We start from the raw sequence: 19833 nt of genomic DNA on the forward strand, positions 1-19833 counted from the left end.
CATCCTCTATATACTACACCATACAGGAGATACATCCTCTATATACTACACCACACAGGAGAGCGGACACATCTTCTATATACTACACCACACGGGAGACGCATCCTCTATATACTCCACCACACAGGAGACGCATCCTCTATATACTACACCACACAGGAGACGCCTCCTCTATATACTACACCACACCGGAGACACATCCTCTATATACTACACCACACAGTAGACACATCCTCTATATACTACACCACACAGTAGACACATCCTCTATACACTACACCACACAGGAGACACATCCTCTATATACTACACCACACAGGAGATATATCCTCTATATACTACACCACACAGGACACATCCTTTATATACTACACCACACAGGAGACACATCCTCTATATACTACACCACACAGGAGACGCATCCTCTATATACTACACCACACAGGAGACGCATCCTCTATATACTACACCACACAGGAGACGCATCCTCTATATACTACACTACACAGGAGACGCATCCTCTATATACTACACCACACAGGAGACACATCCTCTATATACTACACCACACAGGAGACACATCCTCTATATACTACACCACACAGGAGACACATCCTCTATATACTACACCACACAGGAGACGCATCCCCTATATACTACACCACACAGGAGACACATCCTCTATATACTACACCACACAGTAGACACATCCTCTATATACTACACCACACAGGAGACACATCCTCTATATACTACACCACACAGGAGACACATCCTCTATATACTACACCACACAGGAGACACATCCTCTATATACTACACCACACAGGAGACACATCCTCTATATACTACACCACACTGGAGATGCATCCTCTATATACTACACCACACTGGAGATGCATCCTCTATATACTACACCACACTGGAGATGCATCCTCTATATACTACACCACACTGGAGACGCATCCTCTATATACTACACCACACAGGAGACGCATCCTCTATATACTACACCACACAGGAGACGCATCCTCTATATACAACACCACACAGGAGACGCATCCTCTATATACTACACCACACAGGAGACACATCCTCTATATACTACACCACACAGGAGATATATCCTCTATATACTATACCACACAGGAGACACATCCTCTATATACTACACCACACAGGAGACACATCCTCTATATACTACACCACACAGGAGACACATCCTCTATACACTACACCACACAGGAGACACATCCTCTATATACTACACCACACAGGAGATATATCCTCTATATACTACACCATACAGGACACATCCTCTATATACTACACCACACCGGAGACACATCCTCTATATACTACACCACACCGGAGACACATCCTCTATATACTATACCACACAGGAGACACATCCTCTATATACTATACCACACAGGAGACACATCCTCTATATACTACACCACACAGGAGACACATCCTCTATATACTACACCACACAGGAGACACATCCTCTATATACTACACCACACAGGAGACACATCCTCTATATACTACACCACACAGGAGACACATCCTCTATATACTACACCACACAGTAGACACATCCTCTATATACTACACCACACAGTAGACACATCCTCTATACACTACACCACACAGGAGACACATCCTCTATATACTACACCACACAGGAGATATATCCTCTATATACTACACCATACAGGACACATCCTCTATATACTACACCACACCGGAGACACATCCTCTATATACTACACCACACCGGAGACACATCCTCTATATACTATACCACACAGGAGACACATCCTCTATATACTATACCACACAGGAGACACATCCTCTATATACTACACCACACAGGAGACACATCCTCTATATACTACACCACACAGGAGACACATCCTCTATATACTACACCACACAGGAGACACATCCTCTATATACTACACCACACAGGAGACACATCCTCTATATACTACACCACACAGTAGACACATCCTCTATATACTACACCACACAGTAGACACATCCTCTATACACTACACCACACAGGAGACACATCCTCTATATACTACACCACACAGGAGATATATCCTCTATATACTACACCACACAGGACACATCCTTTATATACTACACCACACAGGAGACACATCCTCTATATACTACACCACACAGGAGACGCGTCCTCTATATACTACACCACACAGGAGACACATCCTCTATATACTACACCACACAGGAGATATATCCTCTATATACTATACCACACAGGAGACACATCCTCTATATACTACACCACACAGGAGACACATCCTCTATATACTACACCACACAGGAGACACATCCTCTATATACTACACCATACAGGACACATCCTCTATATACTACACCACACCGGAGACACATCCTCTATATACTACACCACACCGGAGACACATCCTCTATATACTACACCACACAGGAGATATATCCTCTATATACTACACCACACAGGAGACACATCCTCTATATACTACACCACACAGGAGACACATCCTCTATATAATACACCACAGAGGAGACACATCCTCTATATACTACACCACACAGGAGACACATCCTCTATATACTACACCACACAGGAGACACATCCTCTATATACTACACCACACAGGAGACACATCCTCTATATACTACACCACACAGGAGACACATCCTCTATATACTACACCACACAGGAGATATATCCTCTATATACTACACCACACAGGACACATCCTTTATATACTACACCACACAGGAGACACATCCTCTATATACTACACCACACAGGACACATCCTCTATATACTACACCACACAGGAGACACATCCTCTATATACTACACCACACAGGAGACACATCCTCTATATACTACACCACACAGGAGATATATCCTCTATATACTACACCACACAGGACACATCCTTTATATACTACACCACACAGGAGACACATCCTCTATATACTACACCACACAGGAGACACATCCTCTATATACTACACCACACAGGAGACACATTCTCTATATACTACACCACACAGGAGACACATTCTCTATATACTACACCACACAGGAGACACATCCTCTATATACTACACCACACAGGAGACACATTCTCTATATACTACACCACACAGGAGACACATCCTCTATATACTACACCACACAGGAGACACATCCTCTATATACTACACCACACAGGAGACACATCCTCTATATACTACACCACACAGGAGACACATCCTCTATATACTACACCACACAGTAGACACATCCTCTATATACTACACCACACAGTAGACACATCCTCTATACACTACACCACACAGGAGACACATCCTCTATATACTACACCACACAGGAGATATATCCTCTATATACTACACCACACAGGACACATCCTTTATATACTACACCACACAGGAGACACATCCTCTATATACTACACCACACAGGAGACGCGTCCTCTATATACTACACCACACAGGAGACACATCCTCTATATACTACACCACACAGGAGATATATCCTCTATATACTATACCACACAGGAGATATATCCTCTATATACTACACCACACTGGAGATGCATCCTCTATATACTACACCACACTGGAGATGCATCCTCTATATACTACACCACACTGGAGACGCATGCTCTATATACTACACCACACAGGAGACGCATCCTCTATATACTACACCACACAGGAGACGCATCCTCTATATACTACACCACACAGGAGACGCATCCTCTATATACTACACCACACAGGAGACGCATCCTCTATATACTTTACCACACAGGAGACACATCCTCTATATACTACACCACACAGGAGACACATCCTCTATATACTACACCACACAGGAGACACATCCTCTATATACTACACCACACAGGAGACACATCCTCTATATACTACACCACACAGTAGACACATCCTCTATATACTACACCACACAGTAGACACATCCTCTATACACTACACCACACAGGAGACACATCCTCTATATACTTTACCACACAGGAGATATATCCTCTATATACTACACCACACAGGACACATCCTTTATATACTACACCACACAGGAGACACATCCTCTATATACTACACCACACAGGAGACGCGTCCTCTATATACTACACCACACAGGAGACACATCCTCTATATACTACACCACACAGGAGATATATCCTCTATATACTATACCACACAGGAGACACATCCTCTATATACTACACCACACAGGAGACACATCCTCTATATACTACACCACACAGGAGACACATCCTCTATATACTACACCATACAGGACACATCCTCTATATACTACACCACACCGGAGACACATCCTCTATATACTACACCACACTGGAGACACATCCTCTATATACTACACCACACAGGAGATATATCCTCTATATACTACACCACACAGGAGACACATCCTCTATATACTACACCACACAGGAGACACATCCTCTATATAATACACCACAGAGGAGACACATCCTCTATATACTACACCACACAGGAGACACATCCTCTATATACTACACCACACAGGAGACACATCCTCTATATACTACACCACACAGGAGACACATCCTCTATATACTACACCACACAGGAGATATATCCTCTATATACTACACCACACAGGACACATCCTTTATATACTACACCACACAGGAGACACATCCTCTATATACTACACCACACAGGAGACACATCCTCTATATACTACACCACACAGGAGACACATCCTCTATATACTACACCACACAGGAGACACATTCTCTATATACTACACCACACAGGAGACACATCCTCTATATACTACACCACACAGGAGACACATCCTCTATATACTACACCACACAGGAGACACATTCTCTATATACTACACCACACAGGAGACACATCCTCTATATACTACACCACACAGGAGATATATCCTCTATATACTATACCACACAGGAGGAGATATGACACATCCTCTATATACTACAACACACAAGAGGAGAGTTGACGCATCCTCGATATCATATACCTGGCTAAACGTCAATATCTGATTCAGTATTATGTATGCGGCACCACCACAACCATAGCCGTGTTACATAGCCGGTTCTTTGAAGGCAGCCATAAGCTTGATGTGCCCTCAGTGTGAAGTGGGCTGGACAGTTCTGGGCCAGTTGTACTAGTAACATCACTTCTGGCCTCTTTTTCAGCTTGACCCAGACAACACGGGTTTTGTATGTGCTGAGACGTTCGCCACTTTGGTAAACAACCATGAGCTGCCCCTGGACCCCGCAAAGCTGGAGATGTTATTTGCCCTGTCACAGGGCAATGAGGAGGGACAGATCTGCTACCCACAGCTCGTGGACCTGGTGAGTAATAGACAAGGCGATCTTTTGTATCTCATAACAAATCTCATTCCCATTATGTCAGGGATAGTAGGGAGGAGTGCCCCTTTAAATGTGGGCAGACAGTGTGGTGTCCCAAGCTTCAGTACTGGGATCACGTCCCCTCAGTCACGGCAGCTGCTAAAGGACACAAGTAAATACTGGCAGGTCACAAGATCCTCAGGGGCTGGATCTCCTCATTAAAGAAGCTTGAATCTAGCGCCCGCTCACATGATGTAATTCACATGTTGCCGAAAGTCGGCGCGTCAGCGCATCATGTGACCAAGTCTCAGGTTCAACCATCTGCACCAGGAAGATACAGCCCCTATAGAATCAGCTAAGGTCCATAAACACCTGAAGATGTGACTGTGCAGTGACTGAGGGGTTTGGATCTCCCCTGGACACAAGCTCCAGACCTTGGTCTCCTGATGTTGATGCATCACTACATCATGTGACCACCCCGGTAATGTCCCACCGCTGCTTACTAGAAGTTGCTTGGTTATAGAAATTGGGTTCCTCCTTTTCAGTAACCAGCCAGATACAATAAAGCAGCCGCAGCCTGAGAATTTCACAGCCCATTCATAGCATCCTACCCCAGCACTAAGCCATATTCAGATGGGTCCTAAACTACACCCTAAATTATGCAGCTATTCCAGGCACTCCCCTAAACATCCTGCTAACCATATTAATTAGGAGTCAATACATAGCTGCCGATTGGTTTTCTCAGGCTAACCTCTTAGGGCAGGGGTCGGGAACCTTTTTGGCTGACGGAGCCATGAACGCTAAATATTTTAAAATGTAATTTTGTGAGAGCCATACAATATTCACATGTCCCCAGTAAATAGGTAGCCCCGGCACATGTCCCCAGTAAATAGGTAGCCCCGGCACATGCCCCCCAGTAGATAGGTAGCCCCGGCACATGCCCCCCAGTAGATAGGTAGCCACGGCACATGCCTCCCCGTAGATAGGTAGCCACGGCACATGCCCCCCAGTAGATAGGTAGCCACGGCACATGCCCCCCAGTAGATAGGTAGCCACGGCACATGCCTCCCCGTAGATAGGTAGCCACGGCACATGCCTCCCCGTAGATAGGTAGCCACGGCACATGCCTCCCAGTAGATAGGTAGCCACGGCACATGCCCCCCAGTAGATAGGTAGCCACGGCACATGCCTCCCCGTAGATAGGTAGCCACGGCACATGCCTCCCCGTAGATAGGTAGCCACGGCACATGCCTCCCCGTAGATAGGTAGCCACGGCACATGCCTCCCCGTAGATAGGTAGCCACGGCACATGCCTCCCCGTAGATAGGTAGCCACGGCACATGCCTCCCCGTAGATAGGTAGCCACGGCACATGCCTCCCAGTAGATAGGTAGCCCCGGCACATGCCCCCCCAGTAGATAGGTAGCCCCGGCACATGCCTCCCAGTAGATAGGTAGCCCCGGCACATGCCTCCCAGTAGATAGGTAGCCACGGCACATGCCTCCCCGTAGATAGGTAGCCACGGCACATGCCCCCCAGTAGATAGGTAGCCACGGCACATGCCCCCCAGTAGATAGGTAGCCACAACACATGCCTCTCCGTAGATAGGTAGCCACGGCACATGCCTCCCCGTAGATAGGTAGCCACGGCACATGCCTCCCCGTAGATAGGTAGCCACGGCACATGCCTCCCCGTAGATAGGTAGCCACGGCACATGCCTCCCCGTAGATAGGTAGCCACGGCACATGCCTCCCCGTAGATAGGTAGCCACGGCACATGCCTCCCCGTAGATAGGTAGCCACGGCACATGCCTCCCCGTAGATAGGTAGCCACGGCACATGCCTCCCCGTAGATAGGTAGCCACGGCACATGCCTCCCCGTAGATAGGTAGCCACGGCACATGCCTCCCCGTAGATAGGTAGCCACGGCACATGCCTCCCCGTAGATAGGTAGCCACGGCACATGCCTCCCAGTAGATAGGTAGCCCCGGCACATGCCCCCCCAGTAGATAGGTAGCCCCGGCACATGCCCCCCCAGTAGATAGGTAGCCCCGGCACATGCCTCCCAGTAGATAGGTAGCCCCGGCACATGCCTCCCAGTAGATAGGTAGCCACAGCACATGCACCCAAATAGACAGGTAGCCCCAGAACATGCCCCCTGTAAAAAGGTAGCCCAGGCACATGCCCTCAGTAGATGGGTGGCCACAGCACATGACCCCCAGTAGATAGGTAGCTACAGAACATGCCCGCAGTAGATAGGTAGTCATAGCAAAAAAAAAAAAAGTGAATACTCGCCTACCTGCTCTCCCTACAGCGGCTTCTCATCAGTCCCGCGCTCTTCTCTATGACTCAGGCGCCGCTGCCATGGTTGCTTAGGCAATGGCGCCTGGGTCATAGAGAGGAGTGGATGCTACTATACCATATGACACGGGCGCTGTCACCTAAGCAATGGAGCTATTAATCAATGATTCGTCAGATGCAGCCATCAAAACAGCCACATATGGCTCCTGCGCCATAGGTTCCCTACCCCTGCCTTAGGGTGATGGCACACATGATGTTTTCAGTCACGCATCAGTTTTTGTCCGTTTTCCCCAAACGCATGCTTAAAAAACGGACCAAAAACGCCATGTGAGGCATCACCCTTATATTTATGTTCTATTTCATCTCCATTTCAAGATCTCTGCTTGCTATTAGTTTTTCTTTTTCTATTCTGCCGATTTTTCCTTTGACACTTGTGAGATATAAGGATACAGACATGTCATGGATAATTGCTTCCAGGATTATGTAGCATCTTCCTTGTGTCTTCCTACAGATAAGCAATAAGAGGTCGAGTAGTTTTCGGCGAGCCATCGGCAGCGGGCAGAGAGCCCTCCCCCGTGATGTGCTGCTGGATCAGGCCGGGCTGGGGGTCTATAAGAGATTTGTGCGCTATGTGGCCTATGAGATCCTACCGGGGGAGATGGAGAGGAGGTGGTACTTCTACCAGCATCGCCCCTGCCCACCACCTGTATTCATGGCCGCCGTCACCCTCACACAGGCAAGTTACCATGAGAGCCGGTGCAGATGGAAAATCACTGTCATACCTCCCAAAGGATGCACGTCCTGATTACAGCTCTATGTGTGTCATCCGGAGCGAGTACAGCTACACGCATCAGGAATATCTCATATCTCATTATCTATTACATATCTATATCTATCCATCTATCTCAGCACGTAACAGCGCAGTCCAAAAAGCAATATAGGAAGTCAGGGTGTAATCCCAATCCTTCTCCCAGCAGAGGTTTTCAGATATAGATCCAAAAAATAGGCAGCCCTCCCAGAGGGTGCACCACTCTACACACCTGATCAGCCGAAAGATTGCAGTGTGAGGTGTAACACTGGCCTTATTTAAAGGGCACCTACCACCCCGATTCTACCTATAAAGGTAGAACGGGTGGTAGGTGGATGGATGGGACGTGAGGAGAGCTCTTTTTTGGGCTAATCCTCACGTCCCGGGTGTCTTTTAGAAAACTTTATTGCAGGTATATGCAAATTTTTTTATGCGGCTACTGGGGCGTGGAGTAGCCGGACATGAGGCTACTAGTCGCGGCTACTCCACGCCCCAGTAGCCACGTTACTCCGCCTACCAGGTAATCTTCCAGGAGCTGCGCGGCCTCGTCCGGGTCCCCTGCGTTCTGCGTTTTGCATATACATGCAATAAAGTTTTCTAAAAGACACCCGGGACGTGAGGATTAGCCCAAAAAAGAGCTATTCTCACGTCCCATCCATCCACCTACCACCCCTTCTACCTTTATAGGTAGAATCGGGGTGGTAGGTGCCCTTTAAAGGAGTGTTTCCACTTTGATAAGTAAATATTATTGTTTCCATGATGAAATATAAAACAAATTTCCAATATACTTTCTGTATCAGTTCCTCCTGGCTTTCTAGATCTCTGCTTGCTGTCCTGCTATAGAAACTTCTGTGTTTACTTCCAGTGGACACAAATCTGACCCGCGGGGCTCGTTAGTATAATAGAGAGTAATCAGAGCCGTGTGATATAAGGAGCCGCGCACCTGTGTGATATAAGGAGCCGCGCACCTGTGTGATATAAGGAGCCGCGCACCTGTGTGATATAAGGAGCCGCGCACCTGTGTGATATAAGGAGCCGCGCACCTGTGTAATATAAGGAGCCGAGCACCTGTGTGATATAAGGAGCCGCGCACCTGTGTAATATAAGGAGCCGAGCACCTGTGTGATATAAGGAGCCGTGCACCTGTGTGATATAAGGAGCCGCGCACCTGTGTAATATAAGGAGCCGAGCACCTGTGTAATATAAGGAGCCGCGCACCTGTGTAATATAAGGAGCCGAGCACCTGTGTGATATAAGGAGCCGTGCACCTGTGTGATATAAGGAGCCGCGCACCTGTGTAATATAAGGAGCCGAGCACCTGTGTGATATAACGAGCTGTGCACCTGTGTGATATAAGGAGCCGCGCACCTGTGTGATATAAGGAGCCGAGCACCTGTGTGATATAAGGAGCCGCGCACCTGTGTGATATAATGTGCCGCGCACCTGTGTGATATAACGAGCCGCGCACCTGTGTGATATAAGGAGCCGCGCACCTGTGTGATATAAGGAGCCGCGCACCTGTGTGATATAAGGAGCCGCGCACCTGTGTGATATAAGGAGCCGCGCACCTGTGTGATATAAGGAGCCGCGCACCTGTGTGATATAACGAGCCGCGCACCTGTGTGATATAAGGAGCCGCGCACCTGTGTGATATAACGAGCCGCGCACCTGTGTGATATAACGAGCCGCGCACCTGTGTGATATAACGAGCCGCGCACCTGTGTGATATAACGAGCCGCGCACCTGTGTGATATAACGAGCCGCGCACCTGTGTGATATAACGAGCCGCGCACCTGTGTGATATAACGAGCCGCGCACCTGTGTGATATAACGAGCCGCGCACCTGTGTGACCAGGGTCTGATTTCTATCCACTGGATGTGACATAGCAGCTTTCTATAGCAGGACAGCAAGCAGAGATCTAGAAAACTGTGAGGCATTGATACAGAAAGTATATTGGAAAATTGTAGAACTTTTCATTATTTAAACAATATCCATTACTTCTTCAAGAAGTGCTGCCTATTTCCGTGGATCTCTATCAATGAATCATCTCATGCCTGTCTCCCTCCTATCCACCATGTATCCCATGTCTTTCAGTCACATATCTACAGTCTATATCTCTATCCATCACATATCTACAGTATATATCTCTATCTATCACATATCTACAGTCTATATCTCTATCCATCACATATCTACAGTATATATCTCTATCTATCACATATCTACAGTCTATATCTCTATCTATCACATATCTACAGTATATATCTCTATCCATCACATATCTACAGTCTATATCTCTATCCATCACATATCTACAGTCTATATCTCTATCCATCACATATCTACAGTCTATATCTCTATCCATCACATATCTACAGTCTATATCTCTATCCATCACATATCTACAGTATATATCTCTATCTATCACATATCTACAGTCTATATCTCTATCCATCACATATCTACAGTCTATATCTCTATCCATCACATATCTACAGTCTATATCTCTATCCATCACATATCTACAGTCTATATCTCTATCCATCACATATCTACAGTATATATCTCTATCACATATCTACAGTCTATATCTCTATCCATCACACATCTACAGTATATATCTCTATCCATCACATATCTACAGTCTATATCTCTATCTATCACATATCTACAGTATATATCTCTATCCATCACATATCTACAGTCTATATCTCTATCCATCACATATATACAGTATATATCTCTATCCATCACATATCTACAGTATATATCTCTATCACATATCTACAGTCTATATCTCTATCCATCACATATCTACAGTCTATATCTCTATCCATCACATATCTACAGTCTATATCTCTATCTATCACATATCTACAGTATATATCTCTATCACATATCTACAGTCTATATCTCTATCTATCACATATCTACAGTATATATCTCTATCACATATCTACAGTATATATCTCTATCCATCACATATCTACAGTCTATATCTCTATCCATCACATATCTACAGTCTATATCTCTATCCATCACATATCTACAGTATATATCTCTATCACATATCTACAGTCTATATCTCTATCCATCACATATCTACAGTCTATATCTCTATCCATCACATATCTACAGTCTATATCTCTATCCATCACATATCTACAGTCTATATCTCTATCCATCACATATCTACAGTATATATCTCTATTTATCACATATCTACAGTATATATCTCTATCCATCACATATCTACAGTACATATCTCTATCTATCACATATCTACAGTATATATCTCTATCTATCACATATCTACAGTATATATCTCTATCCATCACATATCTACAGTCTATATCTCTATCTATCACATATCTACAGTATATATCTCTATCACATATCTACAGTCTATATCTCTATCACATATCTACAGTCTATATCTCTATCTATCACATATCTACAGTATATATCTCTATCCATCACATATCTACAGTCTATATCTCTATCCATCACATATCTACAGTCTATATCTCTATCCATCACATATCTACAGTATATATCTCTATCCATCACATATCTACAGTATATATCTCTATCACATATCTACAGTATATATCTCTATCCATCACATATCTACAGTATATATCTCTATCCATCACATATCTACAGTATATATCTCTATCCATCACATATCTACAGTCTATATCTCTATCACATATCTACAGTATATATCTCTATCACATATCTACAGTCTATATCTCTATCACATATCTACTGTATATATCTCTATCCATCACATATCTACAGTCTATATCTCTATCTATCACATATCTACAGTCTATATCTCTATCCATCACATATCTACAGTCTATATCTCTATCCATCACATATCTACAGTCTATATCTCTATCTATCACATATCTACAGTATATATCTCTATCCATCACATATCTACAGTATATATCTCTATCTATCACATATCTACAGTATATATCTCTATCCATCACATATCTACAGTCTATATCTCTATCTATCACATATCTACAGTCTATATCTCTATCTATCACATATCTACAGTCTATATCTCTATCCATCACATATCTACAGTCTATATCTCTATCCATCACATATCTACAGTCTATATCTCTATCCATCACATATCTACAGTCTATATCTCTATCTATCACATATCTACAGTATATATCTCTATCACATATCTACAGTCTATATCTCTATCTATCACATATCTACAGTATATATCTCTATCACATATCTACAGTCTATATCTCTATCCATCACATATCTACAGTCTATATCTCTATCCATCACATATCTACAGTCTATATCTCTATCCATCACATATCTACAGTCTATATCTCTATCCATCACATATCTACAGTCTATATCTCTATCCATCACATATCTACAGTATATATCTCTATCACATATCTACAGTATATATCTCTATCACATATCTACAGTCTATATCTCTATCCATCATATATCTACAGTATATATCTCTATCCATCACATATCTACAGTATATATCTCTATCCATCACATATCTACAGTCTATATCTCTATTTATCACATATCTACAGTATATATCTCTATCCATCACATATCTACAGTATATATCTCTATCTATCACATATCTACAGTATATATCTCTATCCATCACATATCTACAGTCTATATCTCTATCTATCACATATCTACAGTATATATCTCTATCACATATCTACAGTATATATCTCTATCCATCACATATCTACAGTATATATCTCTATCACATATCTACAGTCTATATCTCTATCCATCACATATCTACAGTCTATATCTCTATCTATCACATATCTACAGTATATATCTCTATCATCACACATCTACAGTATATATCTCTATCCATCACATATCTACAGTATATATCTCTATCCATCACATATCTACAGTCTATATCTCTATCCATCACATATCTACAGTCTATATCTCTATCCATCACATATCTACAGTATATATCTCTATCTATCACATATCTACAGTCTATATCTCTATCCATCACATATCTACAGTATATATCTCTATCACATATCTACAGTCTATATCTCTATCCATCACATATCTACAGTCTATATCTCTATCTATCACATATCTACAGTATATATCTCTATCCATCACATATCTACAGTATATATCTCTATCCATCACATATCTACAGTCTATATCTCTATCTATCACATATCTACAGTCTATATCTCTATCCATCACATATCTACAGTCTATATCTCTATCACATATCTACTGTATATATCTCTATCTATCACATATCTACAGTATATATCTCTATCCATCACATATCTACAGTATATATCTCTATCCATCACATATCTACAGTCTATATCTCTATCTATCACATATCTACAGTCTATATCTCTATCCATCACATATCTACAGTCTATATCTCTATCACATATCTACAGTCTATATCTCTATCCATCACATATCTACAGTCTATATCTCTATCCATCACATATCTACAGTATATATCTCTATCCATCACATATCTACAGTCTATATCTCTATCACATATCTACAGTCTATATCTCTATCCATCACATATCTACAGTCTATATCTCTATCTATCACATATCTACAGTATATATCTCTATCCATCACATATCTACAGTATATATCTCTATCACATATCTACAGTCTATATCTCTATCCATCACATATCTACAGTCTATATCTCTATCCATCACATATCTACAGTCTATATCTCTATCCATCACATATCTACAGTATATATCTCTATCCATCACATATCTACAGTATATATCTCTATCCATCACATATCTACAGTATATATCTCTATCCATCACATATCTACAGTATATATCTCTATCCATCACATATCTACAGTATATATCTCTATCCATCACATATCTACAGTATATATCTCTATCCATCACATATCTACAGTCTATATCTCTATCCATCACATATCTACAGTCTATATCTCTATCTATCACATATCTACAGTCTATATCTCTATCACATATCTACTGTATATATCTCTATCACATATCTACAGTCTATATCTCTATCTATCACATATCTACAGTCTATATCTCTATCCATCACATATCTACAGTCTATATCTCTATCCATCACATATCTACAGTATATATCTCTATCACATATCTACAGTCTATATCTCTATCCATCACATATCTACAGTCTATATCTCTATCACATATCTACAGTATATATCTCTATCACATATGTACAGTATATATCTCTATCCATCACATATCTACAGTATATATCTCTATCACATATCTACTGTATATATCTCTATCCATCACATATCTACAGTCTATATCTCTATCACATATCTACTGTATATATCTCTATCTATCACATATCTACAGTCTATATCTCTATCACATATCTACTGTATATATCTCTATCCATCACATATCTACAGTCTATATCTCTATCTATCACATATCTACAGTCTATATCTCTATCTATCACATATCTACAGTCTATATCTCTATCCATCACATATCTACAGTCTATATCTCTATCCATCACATATCTACAGTCTATATCTCTATCACATATCTACAGTATATATCTCTATCCATCTCATATCTACAGTCTATATCTCTATCCATCACATATCTACAGTCTATATCTCTATCACATATCTACAGTATATATCTCTATCCATCACATATCTACAGTATATATCTCTATCCATCACATATCTACAGTATATATCTCTATCTATCACATATCTACAGTCTATATCTCTATCCATCACATATCTACAGTCTATATCTCTATCTATCACATATCTACAGTCTATATCTCTATCCATCACACATCTACAGTATATATCTCTATCATCACATATGTACAGTATATATCTCTATCTATCACATATCTACAGTCTATATCTCTATCCATCACATATCTACAGTCTATATCTCTATCTATCACATATCTACAGTATATATCTCTATCACATATCTACAGTATATATCTCTATCCATCACATATCTACAGTCTATATCTCTATCCATCACATATCTACAGTATATATCTCTATCTATCACATATCTACAGTCTATATCTCTATCACATATCTACAGTATATATCTCTATCTATCACATATCTACAGTATATATCTCTATCCATCACATATCTACAGTATATATCTCTATCACATATCTACAGTCTATATCTCTATCTATCACATATCTACAGTATATATCTCTATCCATCACATATCTACAGTCTATATCTCTATCCATCACATATCTACAGTCTATATCTCTATCCATCACATATCTACAGTCTATATCTCTATCACATATCTACAGTATATATCTCTATCCATCACATATCTACAGTATATATCTCTATCACATATCTACTGTATATATCTCTATCTATCACATATCTACTGTATATATCTCTATCTATCACATATCTACAGTCTATATCTCTATCCATCACATATCTACAGTCTATATCTCTATCCATCACATATCTACAGTCTATATCTCTATCCATCACATATCTACAGTCTATATCTCTATCACATATCTACTGTATATATCTCTATCCATCACATATCTACAGTCTATATCTCTATCACATATCTACTGTATATATCTCTATCTATCACATATCTACAGTCTATATCTCTATCCATCACATATCTACAGTCTATATCTCTATCCATCACATATCTACAGTCTATATCTCTATCTATCACATATCTACAGTCTATATCTCTATCACATATCTACTGTATATATCTCTATCTATCACATATCTACAGTCTATATCTCTATCCATCACATATCTACAGTCTATATCTCTATCCATCACATATCTACAGTCTATATCTCTATCACATATCTACAGTCTATATCTCTATCCATCACATATCTACAGTCTATATCTCTATCCATCACATATCTACAGTCTATATCTCTATCCATCACATATCTACAGTCTATATCTCTATCACATATCTACAGTATATATCTCTATCCATCACATATCTACAGTATATATCTCTATCCATCACATATCTACAGTATATATCTCTATCCATCACATATCTACAGTCTATATCTCTATCCATCACATATCTACAGTCTATATCTCTATCACATATCTACAGTATATATCTCTATCCATCTCATATCTGTGGAATGTGTTCATGCCCCCCCCCCCCCCTCACCATGAGTCCGGTGTTTTGTGTGTGTGGTGTACAGGGGCTCTAATGACACAATATCTATATGTAGTCTCCGGCTACCTGGGGGGTTACTAGTCGCTGGCCGCCATCTTCTGCAGTTCTCAGGTCGGTCTCGTCCTCTCTAGATCATCGTGTTCCTGTGTTACGGGGTCAAACTTAACAAGTGGGTGCTCCAGACCTACCACCCTGAGTACATGAAGAGCCCCCTGGTCTACCACCCGGGACATCGCGCCAAGGCCTGGCGCTTCCTCACCTATATGTTCATGCACGTCGGGTAAGTGTCCCCCTCACCTGACCCCCTAGTAGGGTCATTCTGGTGTCGGGCAATGTCCAATGGTGTTTGGAATGTAGGAGTATAGAAAACGGGAATGAGCCTGGTCCTGAAGGGGTTAAAGCAGTGATGTCCGATGGGGTGTTAGCAGCCCCCTGCTTGCTGATGGTTTCCGTGTATTATACATGGAGATTTTACAGAATTAAGGACAAATAATTATTACTAATGATGTTGGACTCTCCTGCGGCGCCGGTGCCGGATCCGGGTTTCATTAGTCAGAGACGCAGCGTTACATAAATCTGCTCGGAGATCCAGGAGAGATATTTTTCCATGGTCTCCATGGTAACCAGGTACTTGAGATGGCGCCGCTCTATAGATGTTGTTGATGGATTCAGGTGCATTAAACATCAATCCTTCTGTATAAGAACGTGTGACACGGCGAGGGATCGGGGAGGGGGTTATCCTCCGTATATCACACACCGGCCAGGCCTCAGGGGAGAGGCTATTAGGATGGGGACCTGGAGAACAGTTCTGGTCCGGTCCCTGGTGCTGATGTATTACAGGCCGTTACTATCCGGCTCCCATCATTCCCTGGCGCCGTGCATTGATCTCAAGGCCGTAGTGGTGGTTGTCATGGTAACACATAGCGGTGACGTCCTAATTATAGGCCTCGCGGTGCCTCATCCTGCCTCTTATTATATCAGTGCAGGGGCTGGTACTGACCCACTTACTCACAAGTAGACATTTCCTACACGGGTTTGGGTTCCGGATCTGGACCATGAGGCAGCGCCCCCAGAATTACTGCTCCATTCATAGGCAGAGGACCAGGAGAGGGGGGATTAGGACCACTAGTGTCATGGCCGGGACCAGGGCCCCACCAATCAGACTCTGTCTCACATCTATCTACATAGAGAAGATGTCAAGCAGCGCAGTGTACAAAGCCATATAAGGGTGATGCCACACGTGGCGTTTTGAACGTGTTTTTAAGTAGTAGGACAAAAATGTATACATTTTTTTCACCAGTTTGAATTGAAGATAATTGGTTAAACCTGTTAAAAACGCATGCTGTTTTTGAGGGACTGCTTAAAAACAGGCCAAAAACGCGTTCAAAACCCCACGTGTGCCATCTCCCTAAGGGGGGTGCACCCAAATCTCAGAACGGGCGACAAAGGTTCCTCAAAATATTCAAAGAAATAATAAGCAGCAAAAATTTTCAAGAAGAAAAACTGGTGTGTATTCCAAATGCTTGGAATAAACACCATGGGGGAGATTTCTCATCAAGTTTCTGAGGTAAAACTGTTCTAGTCGCCCATGGAAACCAATGAGAGCTCAGCTCTTATTTTATAAACAGCTGTGGGAAAATGAAAGCTGAGCTCTGATTGGTTACCATAGGAAACTAGAACAGTTCTGCTCTAAGAGACGTATGATAAATCTCCCCCTATATAATTTTTTTCTTGCTTATTTTTTCTTTGGATACCTATCAGCATCTATCCATTCATATGAATCTATCTCACCTCATATCTACCTATAAAGCTTCAGATTATCTGTTAGCGGCTGACAGATCTTGACGTTGTATAATATTGCTCCTACCCCCTCTGCTCCGGGCAGGTACACTGCCACCTCCTTAGCCCCCATCCCTCCCTGTACTCTGAGACACATAATAAGAATAGAGGCTCAGCCCTCGGCCTCTTACTGATGTGCAACATCCCCCAGCGGGGCCTTTTCTTTGGGCTTGGAGCCAGCCGGGGCCCAGAATACCGGAGTGGCTGGTGGTTGTGGCCTAGGCACGCTGATGTCCCGGTGCTTGGTATGGGGACCGGAGGGCTGTCCTACAGCCTGGCAGCTCTCCAGCAGGCGGTGTGTGCAAGAAATATAGAGGGAGAGGCTGTGGTACCAATTCTCCCTGGGGCAGCCCCTGAGGTGTCTGTAGGATGAGTCCAAGGGTGATGGATTGGGAGCCTGTGGTGGTAACAGCCGTATCCAGGGATCAGACGGAGGTAACGTTGTGCAAATCAACTCACAGTTCTTTATTGAACAGCAGATTTCTTAAGCTGGAAAGGTTCTGGAGAGCCGGTCCGCATGAAAAGATGCACACAGCCTGATAGTAGATGTAGGCAGGGCTGGTTAAGATGGGACTGAGTCCGGATGGTGGAAGCTGCAGTTCTGGGCTTAAGTCTCTGGACTTGCCCTGGGTGCCAGGCAGTAAACCTGGGGCACTAGAATGTTCCTGGGATTAGTGACTGTGGCAGCACTGAAGGTGTGCATGGGTTTATATGCTCCCTGGTCAGGTGGTAGCAGCTCTCCAATCACCTTCCAGTTTGTGTAACAGAAGCACCATTACATATCACAATTAACTGTTGCCTTGCCAGGCAGTAGCTACAGCTGCGATTACACTACATCCCAGATTCTAGCAACTTCCTATAGAGGTGATCAATCTTCCCTAACAGCTCCTTACCTGGAGAGGGCGCTAGTCACAACTACCAGCCTGCCTATGCATTGGCAGGGGTGTTGCAGATGGTTTCCAGGACTCGGTGGTGATAGCACACGATGATGATCCCATAGGGGCGGAGTGCCCCTTTATATAGCCAGTCTTATGTGGGATATTCCGCCACCGATATTGAAGTGGAAAGCGATTTGTTACATCTTGTATTTAATACAAATAGAGCCGGCTTATTTTAGAAATACTCGCGTGCGCCGGAGAGAATAGATATTTCAGAGGGAACGCCGGCGACTATTG

The 19833-nt window shown here is 42.6% G+C and overlaps 2 protein-coding genes across 3 annotated transcripts in view; one reads left to right on the top strand and one right to left on the bottom strand.

Moving 5' to 3' along the window:
• WDR90 (WD repeat domain 90) overlaps positions 1-19833 on the bottom strand; it is a 716604-nt gene that overhangs the window by 65217 nt on the left and 631554 nt on the right. The window lies entirely within an intron of this gene.
• Positions 1-19833, top strand: part of LOC140074673 (rhomboid-related protein 1-like) — a 39216-nt gene that overhangs the window by 11836 nt on the left and 7547 nt on the right. The window contains exons 2-4 of the mRNA XM_072119739.1: positions 5283-5441; positions 8249-8473; positions 16951-17099. Of these exons, the coding sequence (XP_071975840.1) occupies positions 5283-5441; positions 8249-8473; positions 16951-17099 (533 nt within the window). The remainder of the gene's footprint in view (positions 1-5282; positions 5442-8248; positions 8474-16950; positions 17100-19833) is intronic.

Source organism: Engystomops pustulosus, chromosome 8 (assembly GCF_040894005.1).
Source record: "Engystomops pustulosus chromosome 8, aEngPut4.maternal, whole genome shotgun sequence".
In the NCBI taxonomy this organism is placed as follows: domain Eukaryota; kingdom Metazoa; phylum Chordata; class Amphibia; order Anura; family Leptodactylidae; genus Engystomops; species Engystomops pustulosus.